The 23,341-nt window shown below is 45.2% G+C and overlaps 1 protein-coding gene across 1 annotated transcript in view; it reads right to left on the bottom strand.

The window, feature by feature from the left end:
- The window catches only part of elp4 (elongator acetyltransferase complex subunit 4), a 91,099-nt gene extending 67,774 nt beyond the window's left edge, over nt 1-23,325 (bottom strand). The window contains exons 1-7 of the mRNA XM_038995787.1: nt 23,148-23,325; nt 22,333-22,368; nt 15,359-15,480; nt 11,034-11,165; nt 9,639-9,787; nt 5,491-5,575; nt 345-533 (exon numbers count right to left, since the gene is read on the bottom strand). Coding sequence (XP_038851715.1) covers nt 345-533; nt 5,491-5,575; nt 9,639-9,787; nt 11,034-11,165; nt 15,359-15,480; nt 22,333-22,368; nt 23,148-23,325 — 891 coding nt within the window. The remainder of the gene's footprint in view (nt 1-344; nt 534-5,490; nt 5,576-9,638; nt 9,788-11,033; nt 11,166-15,358; nt 15,481-22,332; nt 22,369-23,147) is intronic.
- Between the last annotated feature and the right edge of the window lie 16 nt (nt 23,326-23,341).

Genomic DNA, 23,341 nt, shown 5'->3' with positions numbered 1-23,341 from the left:
CACATACTGTAGTCTAACCCTGGTGACACAGTGCTCCAGGGTGTTGACCATACACATACTGTAGTCTAACCCTGGTGACACAGTGCTCCAGGGTGTTGACCATACACATACTGTAGTCTAACCCTGGTGGCACAGTGCTCCAGGGTGTTGACCATACTCATACTGTAGTCTAACCCTGGTGACACAGTGCTCCAGGGTGTTGATTCTTGTTAACAGCACTACTGATAATCCATAGAACAAATGTTACAATGTGAAAGGTGATGAACATGAATTGAAAATGCTGGGGTGCATGTGACACCTATGTGCCCTTTGTGACACTCTTAGTGCACGGCACATACTCTTACCTGGATGAGGTGTGAGGGCACGGTAACCACGGCGACAGAGAGCGATGACCTCAGCATGGCCCGGAGGCCGTAAAGGAAGGTGGTGAGGGCGTGGCCGTGGCTTGGGTTTTCACGGCAACACAGGTCGTCACCCCACAGGGCGGAGCCGAGGGAGTGCAGCCCGATCCGCAGGATGTTCCGTGACTTGGTCTGTGAGAGAGAAGAACACAGAGAGAAACACACAGAGAGAAACACACAGAGAGAAACACAGAGAGAGAAACACACAGAGAGAAACACAGAGAGAGAAACACAGAGAGAGAGAAACACAGAGAGAGAGAGAAACACAGAGAGAGAGAGAGAAACACAGAGAGAGAAACACAGAGAGAAACACAGAGAGAGAAACACAGAGAGAGAGAGAGAAACAGAGAGAAACACAGAGAGAGAGAGAGAGAGAGAGAAATACAGAGAGAGAAACACAGAGAGAGAAACACAGAGAGAGAGATACTGAGAGTCTTGATATATACAGTGCATGTAAGGAATTGTCATGGAGTTCCATGCCTCATATGTTGTTGAAATGACACATTATCATTACGTTTTTAACTAAAATATTGGACATGTGTCTATGACCGTAGAGAAGACTTATTATATTTCTGTTGGTAATTAAAACCCCTCACGTTGTGGTAGTAAACAAAACAGTGGAGAGTTTACAGACACTAGCAGCCCAACAGGACAGGAGAGTCTGCTCACCAGCACAGACCATCGGAACACAGCCGCCAAACGTGATTGGACACAACTGCCCAATCACAGAGGCCATCTGACAGGGGCACAATGGACCTGTCAGACAGGATTCCAATATGGCTGCCACCCAGAAATGCCGGCACATTCTTGGCACCAGAACGAGGGTCGCCGGCCAAGGGGGGCCGTGGGGAGGGGTGGTGGACGGAGGGGTAGAGTGTTACCCTCAAAGTCTTGTCCACCCTCACAAAACACCCTAAGACTATAGAACAAAGTTTCTCCCTGCTTTGGTGTTTCCCTTTTTCCTCAGTCTCTCGCTTTTCCTTATGTCCCAGCATGCTTTTCTCTATTCTCTCATCCCTCTTACCCTGCTTCTTTCTATGCCCTCTCCAATCTCTCTTTCTCTCTTCTCGTCCATTGATCTAGGGCCTTTTTCAGCATTGGTGCTATCTAAGATAAATAAACCTCATTGTTACTGGGAGTTTCCACTGTTGGCCTTGCACAATCCCAAGAGAGGGGTATCACTCTTCTGTCGTCTTCCCGCTCCCTCTCTCTCCTCCTCTTCCTGACCAACTTAGTCAGTCACTCAGTCATTCCTGTTGTCTTTCTCCTTTTCTATTCTCTCACACGTTTATCACTGACTCACTTCCTGTCTGCTTGTATGTGTGTCAGAGACATCCCACCACAGTTTATCAGACCCCTGGGCCCCAGTGGGAAGGGAACTGTGGTAACATGCCTGTTGCTGTGGCAACATCATGAAGAGAGGTCAACATTTCCTCCTATAGGGAGAAGCTGTTTAGTACTCCTATAGGGAGAAGGTGTTTAGTACTCCTATAGGGAGAAGCTGTTTAGTACTCCTATAGAGAGAAGGTGTTTAGTACTCCTATAGGGAGAAGGTGTTTAGTACTCCTATAGGGAGAAGCTGTTTAGTACTCCTATAGGGAGAAGCTGTTTAGTACTCCTATAGGGAGAAGCTGTTTAGTACTCCTATAGGGAGAAGCTGTTTAGTACTCCTATAGGGAGAAGCTGTTTAGTACTCCTATAGGGAGAAGCTGTTTAGTACTCCTATAGGGAGAAGCTGTTTAGTACTCCTATAGAGAGAAGCTGTTTAGTACTCCTATAGAGAGAAGCTGTTTAGTACTCCTATAGAGAGAAGCTGTTTAGTACTCCTATAGGGAGAAGGTGTTTAGTACTCCTATAGGGAGAAGGTGTTTAGTACTCCTATAGAGAGAAGGTGTTTAGTACTCCTATAGAGAGAAGCTGTTTAGTACTCCTATAGGGAGAAGCTGTTTAGTACTCCTATAGAGAGAAGGTGTTTAGTACTCCTATAGGGAGAAGCTGTTTAGTACTCCTATAGGGAGAAGGTGTTTAGTACTCCTATAGGGAGAAGCTGTTTAGTACTCCTATAGGGAGAAGGTGTTTAGTACTCCTATAGGGAGAAGGTGTTTAGTACTCCTATAGGGAGAAGCTGTTTAGTACTCCTATAGGGAGAAGCTGTTTAGTACTCCTATAGGGAGAAGGTGTTTAGTACTCCTATAGAGAGAAGCTGTTTAGTACTCCTATAGGGAGAAGCTGTTTAGTACTCCTATAGGGAGAAGCTGTTTAGTACTCATATAGGGAGAAGGTGTTTAGTACTCCTATAGGGAGAAGGTGTTTAGTACTCCTATAGGGAGAAGGTGTTTAGTACTCCTATAGGGAGAAGCTGTTTAGTACTCCTATAGGGAGAAGGTGTTTAGTACTCCTATAGAGAGAAGCTGTTTAGTACTCCTATAGAGAGAAGCTGTTTAGTACTCCTATAGGGAGAAGCTGTTTAGTACTCATATAGGGAGAAGCTGTTTAGTACTCATATAGGGAGTCGGGGAACAGGGCCAAAACACAGCCCAAACCCACCAACCAGAGCCCCACCATACAGCCAAGCCAAGCCGTACTACCCAGAACAAAAGACACCTGACAGTCAAGCCAGAAAACACCAAAATATAGCAAAGGAGTAGTAACATCTAGGGCCTAAATAGACTACATTATGAAGTGATAATATTATGCCTGGTGTCTGTAGCCAACATCCAAGACAAACAGTATGAGCAGGGGTGGAAACACACACAGTCTTGCCTATACTGGAAATTCTTGTGACGGTGCCCACGTCCATCTGTGCCTGTCTGCATTCCTCTGCTCTGCCAAAAGCGCTTTGATTATGTCAGCGCTTAATCTGGCGAATGATTGACAGCGCTGGGTCAGGGGGGGTAATCCTGTGTGTGAGTGACAGGGGGAGAGGAGGGGAGGGGGCTCCAGGTGAGGAGCAGAGGGGTCACAGAATCTAGGTGACCCCCCCCCTCTCCACAGGTCCACACACCTCAGTGGAAAAACTCAAATAGAAACACAGAGAGAGACAGATGGCATTTCTGACATTCTGAAGAGGATTGATAATCATTAAAAACAAAGATATGTTTCAAAGATGACACACACACACACACACACACACACACACACACACACACACACACACACACACACACACACACACACACACACACACACACACACACACACACACACACACACACACACACACACCTGTCTGCTCTGCTGCCAGCATCACCATAACACTGATGAAGTCATTCTAGTCAGGTGAGAGGAATTAACATGGTAACTTGAAGAGGGGTGTTTGGAAGGGCAATTATTTGATATGGATGAGAGTATAGCTAACAGTGGAGAGGAGCAGGTTAGAGTATAGCAGGTTAGAGTATAGCAGGTTAGAGTATAGCTAACAGTGGAGAGGAGCAGGTTAGAGTATAGCTAACAGTAGAGAAAAGCAGGTTAGAGTATAGCTAACAGTAGAGAGGAGCAGGTTAGAGTATAGCTAACAGTAGAGAGGAGCAGGTTAGAGTATAGCTAACAGTAGAGAGGAGCAGGTTAGAGTATAGCTAACAGTAGAGAGAAGCAGGTTAGAGTATAGCTAACAGTAGAGAAGAGCAGGTTAGAGTATAGCTAACAGTAGAGAGGAGCAGGTTAGAGTATATCTAACAGTAGAGAGGAGCAGGTTAGAGTATAGCTAACAGTAGAGAGGAGCAGGTTAGAGTATAGCTAACAGTAGAGAAGAGCAGGTTAGAGTATAGCTAACAGTAGAGAGGAGCAGGTTAGAGTATAGCTAACAGTAGAGAAAAGCAGGTTAGAGTATAGCTAACAGTAGAGAGGAGCAGGTTAGAGTATATCTAACAGTAGAGAGGAGCAGGTTAGAGTATAGCTAACAGTAGAGAAAAGCAGGTTAGAGTATAGCTAACAGTAGAGAGGAGCAGGTTAGAGTATATCTAACAGTAGAGAGGAGCAGGTTAGAGTATAGCTAACAGTAGAGAGGAGCAGGTTAGAGTATAGCTAACAGTAGAGAGGAGCAGGTTAGAGTATAGCTAACAGTAGAGAGAAGCAGGTTAGAGTATAGCTAACAGTAGAGAAGAGCAGGTTAGAGTATAGCTAACAGTAGAGAGGAGCAGGTTAGAGTATAGCTAACAGTAGAGAAAAGCAGGTTAGAGTATAGCTAACAGTAGAGAGGAGCAGGTTAGAGTATAGCTAACAGTAGAGAAAAGCAGGTTAGAGTATAGCTAACAGTAGAGAGGAGCAGGTTAGAGTATATCTAACAGTAGAGAGGAGCAGGTTAGAGTATAGCTAACAGTAGAGAGGAGCAGGTTAGAGTATAGCTAACAGTAGAGAGGAGCAGGTTAGAGTATAGCTAACAGTAGAGAGGAGCAGGTTAGAGTATAGCTAACAGTAGAGAGGAGCAGGTTAGAGTATAGCTAACAGTAGAGAGGAGCAGGTTAGAGTATAGCTAACAGTAGAGAGGAGCAGGTTAGAGTATAGCTAACAGTAGAGAGGAGCATGTTAGAGTATAGCTAACAGTAGAGAGGAGCAGGTTAGAGTATAGCTAACAGTAGAGAGGAGCAGGTTAGAGTATAGCTAACAGTAGAGAGGAGCAGGTTAGAGTATAGCTAACAGTAGAGAGGAGCAGGTTAGAGTATAGTTAACAGTGGAGAGGAGCAGGTTAGAGTATAGCTAACAGTAGAGAGGAGCAGGTTAGAGTATAGCTAACAGTAGAGAGGAGCAGGTTAGAGTATAGCTAACAGTAGAGAGGAGCAGGTTAGAGTATAGCTAACAGTAGAGAGGAGCAGGTTAGAGTATAGCTAACCGTGGAGAGGAGCAGGTTAGAGTATAGCTAACAGTAGAGAGGAGCAGGTTAGAGTATAGCTAACAGTAGAGAGGAGCAGGTTAGAGTATAGCTAACAGTAATGTGTGCCCGGGCGGACTGGGATATATGGTCAGTGTAAGGGGCAGGAGGTCTTTGGGACCCCTATATGGGGAACTCTTTGGGTAGAGGATAGCTGTAGTATGGGTTGGGAGTATAGGGGTAGTGACAGGACTATGGATGTGTGAGAGTGAGTGTACCTACCTGGGGGACGGATCCATCAAAGCCTTCCCTGTGGACGACCTCCTGGAGATTGTTCAGCAGAGAGGAGTAGGTCTCTGGCATAGGGCTGGAGAGAGGGTGAAGAGGAGAGGTAAAGAGAGTGTGAAGAGGAGAGGTAAAGAGAGGGTGAAGAGGAGAGGTAAAGAGAGGGAAGAGGGAAGGTAAAGAGAGGGTGAAGAGGGGAGGTAAAGAGAGGGTGAGGAGGAGAGGTAAAGAGAGGGTGAAGAGGAGAGGTAAAGAGAGGGAAGAGGAGAGGTAAAGAGAGGGAAGAGGAGAGGTAAAGAGAGGGAAGAGGAGAGGTAAAGAGAGGGTGAAGAGGAGAGGTAAAGAGAGGGTGAAGAGGAGAGGTAAAGAGAGGGAAGAGGAGAGGTAAAGAGAGGGTGAAGAGAAGAGGTAAAGAGAGGGAAGAGGAGAGGTAAAGAGAGGGAAGAGGAGAGGTAAAGAGAGGGTGAAGAGAAGAGGTAAAGAGAGGGTGAAGAGGAGAGGTAAAGAGAGGGTGAAGAGGAGAGGTAAAGAGAGGGAAGAGGAGAGGTAAAGAGAGGGAAGAGGAGAGGTAAAGAGAGGGTGAAGAGGAGAGGTAAAGAGAGGGAAGAGGAGAGGTAAAGAGAGGGTGAAGAGGAGAGGTAAAGAGAGGGTGAAGAGAAGAGGTAAAGAGAGTGAAGAGGAGAGGTAAAGAGAGGGAAGAGGAGAGGTAAAGAGAGGGTGAAGAGGAGAGGTAAAGAGAGGGTGAAGAGGGAAGGTAAAGAGAGGGTGAAGAGGGAAGGTAAAGAGAGGGTGAAGAGGAGAGGTAAAGAGAGGGTGAAGAGAAGAGGTAAAGAGAGGGAAGAGGAGAGGTAAAGAGAGGGAAGAGGAGAGGTAAAGAGAGGGTGAAGAGGAGAGGTAGAGGGTGAAGAGGAGAGGTAAAGAGAGGGTGAAGAGGAGAGGTGAAGAGAGGGTGAAGAGGAGAGGTAAAGAGAGGGTGAAGAGGAGAGGTAGAGAGAGGGTGAAGAGGGGAGGTAAAGAGAGGGTGAAGAGGGGAGGTGAAGAGAGGGTGAAGAGGGGAGGTAAAGAGAGGGTGAAGAGGGGAGGTGAAGAGAGGGTGAAGAGGGGAGGTAAAGAGAGGGTGAAGAGGAGAGGTAAAGAGAGGGTGAAGAGGAGAGGTAAAGAGAGGGTGAAGAGGAGAGGTAAAGAGAGGGAAGAGGAGAGGTAAAGAGAGGGTGAAGAGGAGAGGTAAAGAGAGGGAAGAGGAGAGGTAAAGAGAGGGAAGGAGGAGGAGCGGTAAAGAGAGGGAAGAGGAGAGGTAAAGAGAGGGAAGGAGGAGGAGCGGTAAAGAGAGGGAAGAGGAGAGGTAAAGAGAGGGAAGGAGGAGGAGCGGTAAAGAGAGGGTGAAGAGGAGAGGTAAAGAGATGGTGAAGAGGAGAGGTAAAGAGAGGGAAGAGGGAAGGTAAAGAGAGGGTGAAGAGGAGAGGTGAAGAGAGGGTGAAGAGGAGAGGTAAAGAGAGGGTGACGAGGAGAGGTAAAGAGAGGGAAGAGGAGAGGTAAAGAGAGGGAAGAGGAGAGGTAAAGAGAGGGTGACGAGCAGAGGTAGAGAGAGGGGAGGATGGAGCAGAGGAGAAAGAGGGAAGAGGAGAGGTGAAGAGAGGGTGAAGAGGAGAGGTAAAGAGAGGGTGAAGAGGAGAGGTAAAGAGAGGGTGAAGAGGAGAGGTAAAGAGAGGGTGAAGAGGAGAGGTAAAGAGAGGGAAGAGGAGAGGTAAAGAGAGGGAAGAGGAGAGGTGAAGAGAGGGTGAAGAGGAGAGGTAAAGAGAGGGTGACGAGCAGAGGTAGAGAGAGGGGAGGATGGAGCAGAGGAGAAAGAGGGAAGAGAACATGAGGTTATTGCAGGACAGGTATCAAGTCTCAACAGACGAAGTCAAATGCTCCTTATCCCCCATGACAGGGCTTTACAATGACCACTAGAGCAGATGAATATAATGGAGGAGCCTTATCAAGAGTTTCAATTCATTTATTCAGGTAATCTAATTAAAACCTGGTCGCCTGTCAGCTCCCTGAGGGTCCGATTAGAGGTGTAGTGACACACACACACTAGCTGAGAAGGGTTATTTAATGGGTTGCTGGTTACGATTGGATGGGCACAGTGTTTGAATGGTTAATGAAGGGTAAGATGTGCACCGTTGACAAGGAACACAAGTCACTCACAATAGATCTGTGCCTCTCCCTAATAACCACAAACCACCCTGACATAACCTCCTGCCAAGTCAACCATGTGCCAACATCATGGCCAGGGTAAAGTTAACCCTGTCATTTTACACAGAAATCCTTCCTTAAGATCAGCTGGCTATAGTAACAACCACTGTCCATTGAGTCTTACAGTAGGTCGTTACACTAGCCAGCAATTACAGGCTAACAGAACATTCTTACCCACAGGGGAACAGACAGACACACACCTTCTGCCAGACAGCAGGCACATATACGTATGCCTAAACAAACACCAGGCACACACAGTACACACTTCCTCATATAGCTACACATAGAACAAACACATTGCCTCCGATTGTTCATCATTAACAAAAACAATGGTGCCTTCTGACCCTGCAGGGGTTCATAGCAGAACCATTCCACCAGCTTTCCTTCCCTCCTCCTGGAGCCAGAGGCAGCCCCGGGCTGGCTTCCTCCACTTGGTGGCCATTGTGTTTGAGGGCATTGTGCTTCGTCCGCCCCCACTGAGCACCCTCCATTCAGGTGGTGCTGAGGGCTAGGTGCTTAGCCACGGGGGCTAGCGCATGTGCTAATTAGTATCATACTCAGGGAGGCCACATTAGCTCAATGCTACCTCCCTCCCCCTCCACTCTAAGGAGAAAGGAGAGAGAGGGGAGGCATGGTCTTCAACAACAGGGGCTGTATCACCTAGAGAGCAATTTGTGCCAATTATGCCAGCGAGTGAAACGGAGCAATTTAACAGCCAGGGTAGCAACATGGGGTGGTGGCCACGTGCAAGAGGAGAGGCTAGGGAGTGTGTGTATGTCTGTATGTGTGTGTGTGTGTATGTCTGTATGTGTGTGTGTGTGTGTGTGAGCAGTGCAGGTATAGTTTCCTGCTGACTAGCTGTCATGTTGTCTGGCAGATCAGTGTCCTATTCAGAAAACCTGATGGGCAGTGCCACTATGATGGCAATGCCACTGTCAGACTTAATTACTAACCCACAGAACAACAGGAGAAGGATGGATTCTGTCAAACAACGTAAAGGACAAAATAAAAAAGATTTCCTATGACAATGATTTACTCAACACTGCTCAGTGATAGTAAATATGATTCAACTGAAATTAGCCAGACACACTCACTCACTCACGTTTGCATGGTCCAGAGTTAAAGACTGTCTGTTTGCAGATATGAAAGCAGAGGGGTTCTATAAAACCTCATCTCCGCTCCAGATTGGCCTGTTTGCCAAGCGTGTCTGACTCGGTGTCTGACTGTGTGTGTGTATGCGCTTGTATTGGTCTCGCCGCTCTCTCTAATGTAAATAGTGTGCCTGACCTCTGAACCCTAAGCACACTCAACGTTGAACAAAACAAACTCACAGCAAACGGTCCCTCTACATTCACCACCAACGCCCTTTACTCTGCTGAATGTCTCGTGTCAGCCTACTAGCCTACCTACCTAGAGACTGACCCTGTTTTATACAGGCTTTATTAGCTGGTTATAAGCTTTATTAGCTGGTTATAAACGTCAGGAAACTGACCATAATAGACCATCCTGATCTGATGGGGGGTGGGGGGGTTTAGAGTAACTATCTAAGCACTGCCCATCTACAATTACTCTTCAGACTGTAGGTTAATCCCAACCTAATCCAAAAGCTTCTCTAAGATATGACAATAGTGTCTCTTAGATGCTTCCAAAACGTGATAAGTATACTACTAAATATGTGTGTTACGGTCATAGCACGGTTGGCTCCTCAGGTTGTAGGGTGAGCTTCTCAGGTTGTAGGGTGAGCTCCTCAGGTTGTAGGGTGAGCTCCTCAGGTTGTAGGGTGAGCTCCTCAGGTTTTGACTAAGTTCTCTTAGACATACAGTACACTTGCATTATATATTGTGTAAATAATACTGAGCACCATGAAGAGATAAGGGTGGGGTAGTGTTCAGGGGTTGCCGGGTTACCTCTGCCCGGTGGCGGTGGGTGATGTCACAGCGGTGGAGTGTTCTGGAAGGTAGAAGCCGTGGCACCTGGCCGCCTGGCAGATCTCAGGGTCCATTGTCTTGGAGACGTCGTAGTAGTGTCCGAACCTCGACGAGGACGCCAGGGCCGTCTGAGGGTCAACAGTTAGTGTTGAGAGAAAAGCCGTGTATATCCATTTGACACTGCTGTTGATCACATTGCAACTAGGGTAGATAATCCTACTTCGTAAGTGTGAAACGTTCTCACTTTCAACAAGTAGAGTATGATACATTTAAATGAATGACCTGCTCATAGTTCATACAAGTGTTTCAAAATCCTGTTTGATCAAATAAAAACTTGCAGAGAAGTTAAACTACTACAACCACCATATTAATCATGTCTCCACGTAACCGTCCACTTGTGGCTGTGAAAACAGCCGTGTCTGGGTCTGAGGGAGAGTAGGAGGATGTTTTCTCCTGGGTGAAAGGGAAAGTTCTGTAGCCCTGCTCTCCCCAGTGAAAACAGCCAGGGGCCCCATTGTCAGATGGGCTCTTAAATCTACCACTAATCTGGATTAGGGCCCCCGGTGTGCCCCTCTCCTGACAGGATGGGCGAGTCAGAGGGGGAGGGGTCAGGGGCTCATCTTCTCTTTGTAAGCAAGGGGAGAACCGCTTAGTGTTCGAGGCCCGTCCCGGCCGCCTCACCTTTGATCTGATGTCTTCATTGGACAGGGCGACTCGGAGAGGGTTGGCAGGAGAGGTGTGTAGGGGGAATGGGGGTAGAGGGGGACTCGGGGAGTGAATTTGGGATGTAAATCCTCTGGCTGGGGCTTATTGGTAGTTTGGTTTGTAAAGTCTGGTTTGGGAGGGTGGGGAAGGGGGAGAGGTGAGGGAAAGACACAGAGATAAAGACGTTTCCAGAGAGACAGAGAAAGAGAGATCTCCAGGGACTTGCTGTGTGCTGTTAATCCACATAGCGATGTGGATTATAGCCTGGGCAGGGGAGAGAGGGGAGGACAGGAGGATGGAGGGGGTCACCATTCCTTAGAGTGGAAGAAAGAGTGCATTGCCAGCGCCCCTGGTAAGGGGATAGACAGGGATTTAAGAGGGGACAGAGGAACAGATCTGGGTTATGAGGGTTAAGGCGGGTGGCGTGCCATTAGATGGGCTGCAGGTACCCTGGTTTCCCAGGCTAGGCAGGGTGTGTATGTATGTGTGGGTGTGTCGACAGGGCCCACCTAGCAGCAGCTAAGTGTGAGTAATCTCCACCAGCTCTGAATGGACAGGCTAGGAGTTTAGGAGCTGATGGATTTAGTGGTGAAGACAATCGTCACGCCCATAGAACCAAGAGCTAGACCTGTGACCCCATGCCCTGACTGCCTACACACACACGTTTACCTGTACTTTTGGCAGGTGCTGGTAGCGCCAGGCGATCTTCATGGCGTCCTGACTCTCAGGGTCACATGACTTTGCCTGGTCCTCCACTGTTTTGGGGCTGGCGATGTCATCCAGGATGGGGGCGGGGAGCTCCTACAGATAATAACAGAATTGTATTGTTTATACACTATTGTATTTTATTCAGTCTTCAAGCTGTATGGTGTGGAATTCAGCATGATGGCAAATAATATGAATCAAGACATACATTTTGTGTTACTATGTGAAACAAGAGTCCTTGTCATGTAGTAGACTAGGAAGCTGGTGTATATGAGGTGTCATGTTGTTTTCTCATTAACAGTGGCATGTCCCTCCAGACAGAGACACAGAGGTTAAATCAATTAGTAGACACTGACTAGACAGGTCTCGGAGCACATCTCTCAGAGAGCTGACTGAGTCTGTTACAAATGGGATGGAACCTGAGAGGAGGGGGACTGTCTAACACACACACACACCTGAGTAGACAGGTTTAATAAGCCACGGAGAGGGGGGAATGGAGAGAGAGATGGAAATAGATTGCGAAAGAGAATGAGAGATAGAGACAGAGGGAGAGAGAGAATAGAACCCATATTTATGTTTATTTATTTCCCCTTTTGTACATAATGACATTTGAAATTCTTTATTATTTTGGAACTTGTGTGAGTGTAATGTTTACTGTTCATTTTTTCATTGTTTATTTCACTTTTGTTTATCCATTTCACTTGCTTTGGCAATGTAAACAATATGTTTCCCATGCAAATAAAGCCCTTAAATTGAAATGAGAGACAGAGACAGAGAGAGAGCTAGATAGAGAGACTGACATGGAAAACACAGGACTGAGCAACCTGCCCTTCAGAGTTCAGACACAGACAGTCCCCTCAGACACCTCTAACACGAACTTCACTGTAATATACACACACACACACACACACACACACACACACACACACACACACACACACTTGACCTTGATTCATACACATCTCACACACGTCAGACACATAGCTATGACGTAGGCTCCACCAAGAGTCTGGTAAATCAACGTGGAGCCCAGAAGCACAGTGTAGGGTTACCAACACCACAAATATGACCAGTTCACACCAAAGCTTCTAAATCACATATCACTGTATTTACCAACACCACCAATATGACCAGCTCACACCAAAGCTTCTAAATCACATATCACTGTATTTACCAACACCGCCAATATGACCAGTTCACACCAAAGCTTCTAAATCACATATCACTGTATTTACCAACACCGCCAATATGACCAGTTCACACCAAAGCTTCTAAATCACATATCACTGTATTTACCAACACCGCCAATATGACCAGTTCACACCAAAGCTTCTAAATCACATATCACTGTATTTACCAACACCGCCAATATGACCAGTTCACACCAAAGCTTCTAAATCACATATAACTGTATTTACCAACACCGCCAATATGACCAGTTCACACCAAAGCTTCTAAATCACATATTACTGTATTTACCAACACCACCAATATGACCAGTTCACACCAAAGCTTCTAAATCACATATCACTGTATTTACCAACACCGCCAATATGACCAGTTCACACCAAAGCTTCTAAATCACATATCACTGTATTTACCAACACCACCAATATGACCAGTTCACACCAAAGCTTCTAAATCACATATCACTGTATTTACCAACACCGCCAATATGACCAGTTCACACCAAAGCTTCTAAATCACATATTACTGTATTTACCAACACCACCAATATGACCAGTTCACACCAAAGCTTCTAAATCACATATTACTGTATTTACCAACACCGCCAATATGACCAGTTCACACCAAAGCTTCTAAATCACATATCACTGTATTTACCAACACCACCAATATGACCAGTTCACACCAAAGCTTCTAAATCACATATCACTGTATTTACCAACACCGCCAATATGACCAGTTCACACCAAAGCTTCTAAATCACATATTACTGTATTTACCAACACCACCAATATGACCAGTTCACACCAAAGCTTCTAAATCACATATTACTGTATTTACCAACACCACCAATATGACCAGTTCACACCAAAGCTTCTAAATCACATATCACTGTATTCATCACATGCGCTGAATACAGCTGGTGTAGACTTAACATTGAAATGCATGTTTACAAGCCTTTCCCAACAATGCAGAGTTAAACAATAAAAAACATCTAACAGTAACAGGGATCAAATAAAATACACAGGAATGGATCTACCGTGCATCAGAAAGTATTCAGACCCCTTCACTTTTTCCACTTTTTGTTACGTTACAGCCTTATTCTAAAATTGATTCAATTGTTTATTTTCCTAATTAATCTACACACAATACCCCAAAATGACAAAGCAAAAACAGGTTTGAAACTGAAATATCACATTTACAAACAGTACCAGTTGAAAGTTGACACACCTACTAATTCAATTTTCTACATTGTAGAATAATAGTGGAGACATCTAAACTATGAAATAACACATATGGAATCATGTAGTAACCAAAAAGGTGTTAAACAAATCAAAATATATTTTATATTTGAGATTCTTCAAAACTAGCCACCCTTTGCCTTGATGACAGCTTCGCACACTCTTGGCATTCTCTCAACCAGCTTCATGAGGTAGTCACCTGGAATGCATTTCAATTAACATGTGTGCCTTAAGTTAATTTGTGGAATTTCTTTCCTTCTTAATGTGCTTGAGCCAATCAGTTGTATTGTGACAAGGTAGGTGTGGTATACAGAATATAGACATATTTAGTAAAAGACCAAGTCCATATTATGGCAAGAACAGCTCAAATAAGCAAAGAGAAACGACAGTCCATTACTTTAAGACACATAGGTCAGTCAATCCGGAAAATTTCAAGAACTTTGAAAGTTTCTTCAAGTGCAGTCGCAAAACACATCAAGCGCTATGATGAAACTGGCTCTCATGAGGACCGCCACAGGAAAGGAAGACCCAGAGTTACCTCTGCTGCAGAGGATAAGTTCATTAGAGTAACCATGCTTCACAGAGTTCATGTAACAGTCACATCTCAACATCAACTGTTCAGAGGAGACTGTGTGAATCAGGCCTTCATGGTTGAATTGTCTTGTCTAGTGAGTTTGTGTACATAGTCTAGTGAGTGTGTATATATAGTCTAGTGAGTGTGTATAGGGTGTGTGAATATATAGTCTAGTGTGTATATATAGTCTAGTGAGTGTGTATACGGTGTGTGTGTATATATAGTCTAGTGTGTTTATATATTCTAGTGAGTGTGTATAGGGTGTATGTACAGTGGGGCAAAAAAGTATTTAGTCAGCCACCAATTGTGCAAGTTCTCCCACGTAAAAAGATGAGAGAGGCCTGTAATTTTCATCATAGGTACACTTCAACTATGACAGACAAAATTAGAAAAAAAAATCCAGAAAATCACATTGTAGGATTTTTAATGAATTGATTTGCAAATGATGGTGGAAAATAAGTATTTGGTCAATAACAAAAGTTTATCTCAATACTTTGTTATATACCCTTTGTTGGCAATGACAGAGGTCAAAAGTCTTCACAAGGTTTTCACACACTGTTGCTGGTATTTTGGCCCATTCCTTCTGCATAGTGTCATCATCCAGCCACGTTTCAGTAAGACATAACATTGCAGCATCTCCCGCGTTTACACCTGCGGCGTAGGAATAGGAATAGGGTCCGGTACGATCAGTGGAAAAGCTGAGTCGGAGTTGAAGTCGTGTTTGAAGTTAAATCGAGGTCAGTAACTGTGGATCTGATGTCCAGAAGTACTTGGTGGTCGTATGTGATAATAGTATGAACTTTCTGGACAAAAAAGTCAAGATAAACACAATAAAAGTGACTATATAGCAAAGTTGGGTTGGAACTTCTCCATTGGCACCATCTTTCTAAGGACGCAGTTCAATCAATCCCAGAGAAAAGAAACTGCCGGACAGTTCCTGGCTCAGCAATTTTCCTTTTCTGCAATTGATTGAATTGGGGACCAATATGATTTGATTATGCCAGACCAGGGGCCTCCCTCCTCTCTTACTCTCCTCCTCTAAACCCTTTGATATGAAAAGAGGGGGTTAAGTTGTGACCCCTCCCACTATCAATCAGTATGGGAGTTCCCCTCCTCCTGCGGTGCCGAGCGGGAAACAGCTTTAGGAGCTCCGCTCCCCTTCAGAGTGATGTATCCGGAAACATCTCAACACCCCCCCCCCCAACACACACCACCCTCGAAGTCTGTCCACCCAGTGGGACAGACTGACAGTATGAACGCACGCACGCATGCACACACACACGCACCTGTAGGATGTCATTGGGGTGGTCCAGGGCAGACGCCACGTAGAGTTCATGTCCACACACCACCCCCTCTGCCAGGAAGTACTTGAGTAGCATACGAGAGTAGCTGTCATATCGGTCCTCCTCTGAGAGACAACACACATAATGTAACGTTAGGTCCCACTGTCATAGTGTCCTCCTACCTACACAGAGAACAGCGTCATTGACACAGATCACTGCCACTTTAGTCTCAAAAAGGGAAGAAACAAATGACATTATAAACACATCATGTACACAGCATAGAGGTGATGAAGTTTAAATGTTTATATACATTGACAGTAAAAGACGGGATTCGCTGTTCACATAAAGCCACAGTGTTTCCCTGGCTGAGCCTAATTACAACACAACAGAGGAGGATCTGTCACACTGCCTGTCTGGAATGGATGTAATGACCAGTCACTCTTAGTGAGGGAGGTGGGGAGAATGGACACGACACAGGGACACAGGTGTCATCTCCTGAACCAGAGCTTCCAATCATATGAGACGACAGCCACACCTCTCACAGAAAGGGGTGAGCCACACATCATCTCCTCCACCATCTTGAAGAGGGGATAGGACATCCTGTGTGGAGGATTCACCAGAGTTCTCATGGAGGTATAAGCCCCCTGTCAGCTAAATGACATAGGGATGTGGAATTCAACCATGCATTCAGAGTCGGGAGTGTTTCTTCACGCCAATGAAATGACTGTTGTGTGTTTATTTTGTTGATGTGTGAGTCTAGTTAACTCATTTCAATGGTAGCCAATTTCTTGACATCCAGCTCACTTTAATTCACTGTTGTTCTCTCAGGATTATGATGGTGATGATGGCTTTTCATATGGCCTTGTGTTTGTTGGTGTAATTCATATGAACACTATTCAATTCAGAAGATAATGCTGGTTTAGGTGTGTATAAAAAGGCATCAGGTGACATTTACATCCAAAAAGACGTGCAGTCTAAATGTCAAACACAACACAACAGTGAGACACCAGGCCTAATTCTAGTGGAACTCCGAGAGCTGTGTTTGCAGCTTCAGGACAAAAGAGGCTAACACTTGGAAGAGCTTACATTCTGGTCTTATTTACGTCTGTATTGAAGTCCTGAGTGACAGTGAGGACTACCTCAGACCACACAAAGCACCCACCACCCAACCACAGAACCACAACGTAGGCCCACTTCCTACTTCCTTATTCTATGCCCCCACATACCACTACCCAGCATGCCATTGCTGCTTCTTGTCACAGCCCCAAACCACCATTTTGTAAAGCAGTCTCTGGCCTCTACACACAATGGCAGACAGTGGGCACACACACAAAGGACAGTGACAGTTAAAGGTGACAGCCATACAGCTGACATCACATCCGACAGCTCGGGAATAACGCAGAGCCATCCAGAAACACCTGGAGAATGTTCTTCCCTCCCCGCCCCCCGACGTTCCTGGCCTGTCTCCTCATTCCTCACCCATGATGGGACAGCTCCCGGGATGGCCCAGGAAATTCCCTGCCTCTTCAATTTGTCGTCGGTAGGGCTCCCTGTCCTCTTATTGATGGCTTTCTAGGTCAGCAGGACCTTTGTGGCTTTCAGCAGGGCCCACAAAGCCTCCCAGATGGGCCCTCTCCAGATGAGGCCCATTGTGCCCTGCCTTTCTATGGGAGCCCTTCCAAATAGAACCTGAGGGAGTCATTAGGCTGCTGAGGAGGAGGGGGTTGAGAAAAGAAGAGAGAGAGTGGGGAGTGATGGGGGGGGGGTGTATGGAGGGATGAGGCGGCAGAGTCACCTCTTGGCGGGTCGTGACCACAGGACCCCAGGACAGATCAGTCACTCTCTGAACAGTCAGAGGGGGAATTCCTTTTTGTCTTAACAGGTTTTCCTTTTTTGGTGCTCTAATTTTGCTCATTTTGACGTGGGATTGTAAAGGGGAGTGAACTCTAGGATTTGGCTTTTAACATGGAGATGGAATGGCCCTGTCTCACGTAGCTGAAGGGGGTAGAAATGGTGGAGATGGTGGAGGAGGGGGGGTGGAGATGGTTAGCCACACTTCAGGATTGTTTTGATCACGTGGACTGGGATATGCTCCGGGTAGCTTGCGAAAATAATCTAGACGCATACATGGATACGGTGACTGAGTTCATAAGGAAGTTTATAGGAGATGTAGTACCCACTGTGACTATTAAAACCTACACTAACCAGAAACCGTGGATAGATGGTAGCATTTGCACGAAACTGAAAGAGTGAACCACCGCATTTAACCAGAGCAAGGCGCCTGGTTATATGGCAGAATATAAACAGTGTAGTTATTCACTCCGCATGGAAATCAAACAAGCTAAACGTCAGTATAGAGATAAAGTGAAGTCGCAATTCAACGGCTCAGACACGAGACGTATGTGGCAGGGTCTACAGACAATCACGGACTACAAAAGGAAAACCAGCCACATCGCCGAGACCGATGTCTTGCTTCCGGACAGGCTAAACACATTCACTGCACGATTTGAGGATAACACAGTACCACCGACGCGGCCCGCTACCAAGGACTGTGGGATCTCCTCCTCCGTGGCCAACGTAAAACATTTAAACGTGTTAACCCTCGCAAGGCTGTCGGCCCAGACGGCATCCCGAGCTGCGTCCTCAGAGCATGCGCATACCAGCTGGCTGGTGTGTTTACAGGCATATTCAATCTCTCCCTATCCCAGTCTGCTGTCCCCACATGCTTCAAGATGGCCACCATTGTTCCTGTACCCAAGAAGACAAAGATAACTGAACTTAATGAATATCGCCCCGTAGCACTCACCTCTGTCATCATGAAGTGCTTTGAGAGACTAGTCAAGGTCCATGTCACCTCTACCTTACCTGCCACCCTATATCCACTTCAATTGGCTTACCGCCCCAATAGATCCACAGACGATGCAATCACCATCACTCTGCACACTGCTCTATCCCATCTGGACAATAGGAATACATATGTAAGAATATTGTTTATTGACTGTGTGGCCAAGCACGCCTCCAGCTCAGCATTCAACACCATAGTACCCTCCAAGCTCATCATTAAGTTCGAGGCACTGGGTCTGAACCCCGCCCCGTGCAATTGGGTCCAGAACTTCCTGACAGGCTGCCCCCAGGTAGTGATCCTCAACACTGGGACCCCACAAGGGTGTGTGCTCAGCCCCCTCCTGTACTCCCTGTTCACCGACGACTGCGTGGCCAAGCACGCCTCCAACTCAATCATCAAGTTTGCAGACAACACAACAGTAGTAGGCTTGATTACCAAAGATGACGAGACAGCCTAGAGGGAGGAGGTGAGGGCCCTGGGAGTGTGGTGCCTGGAAAACAACCTCTCACTCAACGTCAACAAAAAAAAGAAGATGATCGTGGACTTCAGGAAACAGCAAAGGGTGCACCCCCATATCTACATCGACGGGACCGCAGTGGAGAAGGTGGAAAGCTTCAAGATCCTTGGCGTACACATCACTGACAAACTGAAATGGACCACCACCAGTGTGGTGAAGAAGGCGCAACAGAGCCTCTTCAACCTCAGGAGGCTAAAGAAATGTGGCTTGTCACCTAAAACCCTCACAAATCTTTAGATGCACAATTGAAAGCATCCTGTTGGGCTGTATCACCGCCTGGTTCGGAAACTGCCCCGCCCGCAACTTCAAGGCTCTCCAGAGGGTGGTGTGGTCTGCCCAACACATTACCGGGGGCAAACTACCCACCCTCCAGGACACCTACTGTAATCACTGCCACACACATCAATTGGGGGGATAAATTGAAGGGCAAAGCAATATAGGCCTAATATCAGTTGATACACACAAATGACAGCTTCAAGGAGATACCAGCCAGGCTACTTCACCTCACCAGCTAGCAAAAATACTGTACAGCCTGTAATACTTGATAATAATAATAACACATACAGCAGAAAACTCTCTTATCCCAATCAACCCACATGGCTTTGAATTGAACACAGCTTCCATGAATGCAGCTGAGGTATGGACGGATGAAGTCAGGGTCAGTGACTTGCTCTATGGCAGAGTGGCAGTTTGTCTACCTGGGACTGGAACCAGCTGCTCATTAGTCCATCTCCATGATTGTTATTATTTCATACCAAAGCTAATGGAAGTCTGAGATAAGTAATATTATACAGTTGAAGTTGGAAGTTTACATACACTTAGGTTGGAGTCATTAAAACTCGTTTTTCAACCACTCCACAAATTTGTTGTTAACAAACAACATTTTTGGCAAGTCGGTTAGGACATCTACTTTGTGCATGACACAAGCAATTTTTCCAACAATTGTTTACAGACAGATTTTTAAACGTATAATTCACTGTATCACAATTCCAGTGGGTCAGAAGTTTACATACACTAAGTTGACTGTGCCTTTAAACAGCTTGGAAAATTCCAGAAAATTATGTCATGGCTTTAGAAGCTTCTGATAGAGTAATTGACATCATTTGAGTCAATTGGAGGTGTACCTGTGGATGTATTTCAAGGCATAACTTCAAACTCAGTGCCTCTTTGCTTGACATCATGGGAAAATCAAAGGAAATCAGCCAAGAACTACGAAAAAAAAGCCACTGCCCCAAAACAGCCATAAAAAAGCCAGACTACAGTTTGCAACTGCACATGGGGACAAAGATCGTACTTTTTGGAGAAATGTCCTCTGGTCTGATGAAACAAAAATAGAACCGTTTGGCAATAATGACCATTGTTGTGTTTGGAGGAAAAAGGGGGATGCTTGCAAGCCAAAGAACACCATCCCAACCGTGAAGCACGGGGGTGGCAGCATCGTGTTGTGGGTGTGCTTTGCTGCAGGAGGGACTGGTGCACTTCACAAAATAGATGGCATTATGAGGGAGGAAAATTATGTGGATATATTGAAGCAGCATCTCAAGACATCAGTCAGGAAGTTAAAGCTTGGTCGTAAATGGGTCTTCCAAATGGACAATGACCCCAAGCATACTTCCAAAGTTGTGGCAAAATGGCTTAAGTAAAACAAAGTCAAGGTATTGGAGTGGCCATCACAAAGCCCTGACCTCAATCCTATAGAACAGGCAGAACTGACAAGGCGTGTGCAACCAAGGAGGCCTTACAAACCTGACTCAGTTACACCAGCTTTGTCAGGAGGAATGGGCCAAAACTCACCCAACTTATTGTGGGAAGCTTGTGGAAGGCTACCTGAAATGTTTGACCCAAGTTATACAATTTAAAGGCAATGCTACCAAATACTAATTGAGTATATGTAAACTTCTGACACACTGGAAATGTGATGAAAGAAATAAAAGCTGAAATAAATCACTCTCTACTATTATTCTGACACCTCACATTCTTAAAATAAAGTGGTGATCCTAACACACCTAAGACATTTAATCCAAGTAAAAATGTTATATCAGGAATTGTGAAAAACTGAGTTTAAATGTATTTGGCTAAGGTGTATGTAAACTTCAGACTTCAACTGTATACACCTAGGGAGCCCGAGACCAGTAATATTATATACACCTAGGGAGCCCGAGACCAGTATTATTATATACACCTAGGGAGCCCAAGACCAGTACTATTATATACACCTAGGGAGCCCGAAACAAGTAATATTATATACACCTAGGGAGCCCGAGACCAGTAATATTATATACACCTAGGGAGCCCGAGACCAGTAATATTATATACACCTAGGGAGCCCAAGACCAGTACTATTATATACACCTAGGGAGCCCGAAACAAGTAATATTATATACACCTAGGGAGCCCGAGACCAGTAATATTATATATACCTAGGGAGCCCGAGACCCGTAATATTATATACACCTAGGGAGCCCGAGACCAGTAATATTATACACACCTAGGGAGCCCGAGACCAGTAATATCATATACACCTAGGGAGCCCGAGACCAGTAATATCATATACACCTAGGGAGCCCGAGACCAGTAATATTATATACACCTAGGGAGCCCGAGACCAGTAATATTATATACACACCACCCTAAATTGCTCTAAAATGTATTTTTATTTTATCTGCAAAAGGGGAATAAATTATCACACAAAATAAAAAAGGTGGGTAAAATGCATTTACCCTCCATTACACTACTGTTTGCCATGCCAAACATGATGGGGGAGTTGGCTTAAGAACAAACACATCTGACTGCCAGGCTAGGTTATACACACCTCAACCAATGAGGGCCAGATCATTCGCTTTCTGGGTGATCGGAAGGAACACAACTTATCTACCGGTTATCAACAACTTATCTACAAGGCTGTATTGTTTTAAGGGACTTGGATAGCAGGTGTCAGGCAAAACAGCTTTCTGCTTGTTGGTCAAAAACAAGCAGTGCCCTCTGCTGAACCCACTAAAGCAAGTGAGAAGCACAGATGAAAGGTCATCTAAGTGATAAGGACAATCTAATGCCATAGCATTGCCTTACACCAGTCTCGGGTACTTTCAGGTGGAGATAGTGACTGCAATAATCCCTGGGTTCTCATTGGAAACATTGACGACGGCGCGGCCAATGTGTATAACAGTCCTGACGCTCTGCCTACACATTAATAGTCTTAGCTTGGAACTTTACTAGGTTTTGGAAACTTTTGGAACTTTACTTTCATATCATCGAAAAATATTAAATTACTATACACCTTTTTAACACGATTAAAAAGTTCATGTTACGGCTTGTTTACGGGAAGAGAGAGGCGAACACCAGTTCTAATGAGCTATTTAGCTTCTCCAATCACCAGTGTGTAACGGAAGAGGGACACCCATAGAGTGCCTTATAGAACCGTATCGCAATTGAGAATCGATTCCCGTTTAGATAGAGTATTTGTCTGATTTGGCTGCCAGTTTATGTCTGAACATAAGGTTCTTGGATATTAAAAGGAGTAGGTTACCTAGGCTAGTACATCTTGGACAAGGTACAGTAGTACCTCTACTCAGAAATTGTCTAAATGTACAATGGAAAATGTAGAATTAGACTTACCTATGAGGAGAAGGGTTCCAACTGCTAAACCACCACCTTTTCAAGAATAAAAAAATATTACAAATAGTTCGATTTTTGTTCATGACAACACCATATAATTTACAGATAACCAAGTGTAGCATAGGTCTGACATGCAGGGTGATACCTCACGAAAGCAGGAGAAAAAAGACCATGATTTGGGGGGATTTTCACAACATTTCATCCATAGAATGGCTCTTTGGAGGAAGGATTGTTGAAATATATTTGACAAAACATAGATAATTAATATTAGCATATTTCACATTTTGTCCTTAGATAGGCCTGTTTTAAGACTGTTTCATATAAAGGTGTTAAAAAGCAAAAAATTACTACTTGCTCTGAAACACGACTCGTATTTTCATTTTAAAATGTGGTGCTGGGAACCCACTGGGAGTGCAGGCTTTTGATCCAGCTCTAACTAATCAAGTTCATTGTTGAATAAGTGTTGGACTGGAACAAAAACCTGCAAACTAGTTACGAGTGCCCAGTACCATGACCGACGAATACTCCAGAGACAGCTGACAACCTTTACTATGGCGTGAAGGTGTGCCGGTTGTTTCAAATGGGGCACACGAATTATTGTTGACGTTACATGAATGTTATAGTAAATAACGTGAAGCTAGCCGGCTACCTTCATGCGACTCTGTGGTTGAGGACATGCAGTCGAATAGTGACAGCGATAACATTCCTTTAAAACTAACCAATTTAAAACAATGATTATTGTTATAGTTTAATCAATCAGAAATAGCAAAACAACTTGCGTTAGTTAGCTGTCAACACATTCGTGGCAGACTGACCAATCACGTAGTCGAGAGATGTGACACCAGTCGAAACAATAAGTTGCCCATTTTGAATCGAAGGTCTTGTGCCAGGTATTGAAACTAGTTTGCTTCGTGATTTCTTCTGAAAACTGGTGGTATTGCACGGTAAACGGTCCGCGGTAGGTTTACCCACGCTCATATTGGGGGCCGCCATGCTTTTTTCCCCCCGT

This window comes from Salvelinus namaycush, chromosome 1, assembly GCF_016432855.1.
Source record: "Salvelinus namaycush isolate Seneca chromosome 1, SaNama_1.0, whole genome shotgun sequence".
NCBI classification, from domain to species: domain Eukaryota; kingdom Metazoa; phylum Chordata; class Actinopteri; order Salmoniformes; family Salmonidae; genus Salvelinus; species Salvelinus namaycush.
The sequence above is the reverse complement of the archived record's forward strand: the minus strand, read 5'-3'. Positions and strand labels throughout refer to the sequence as shown.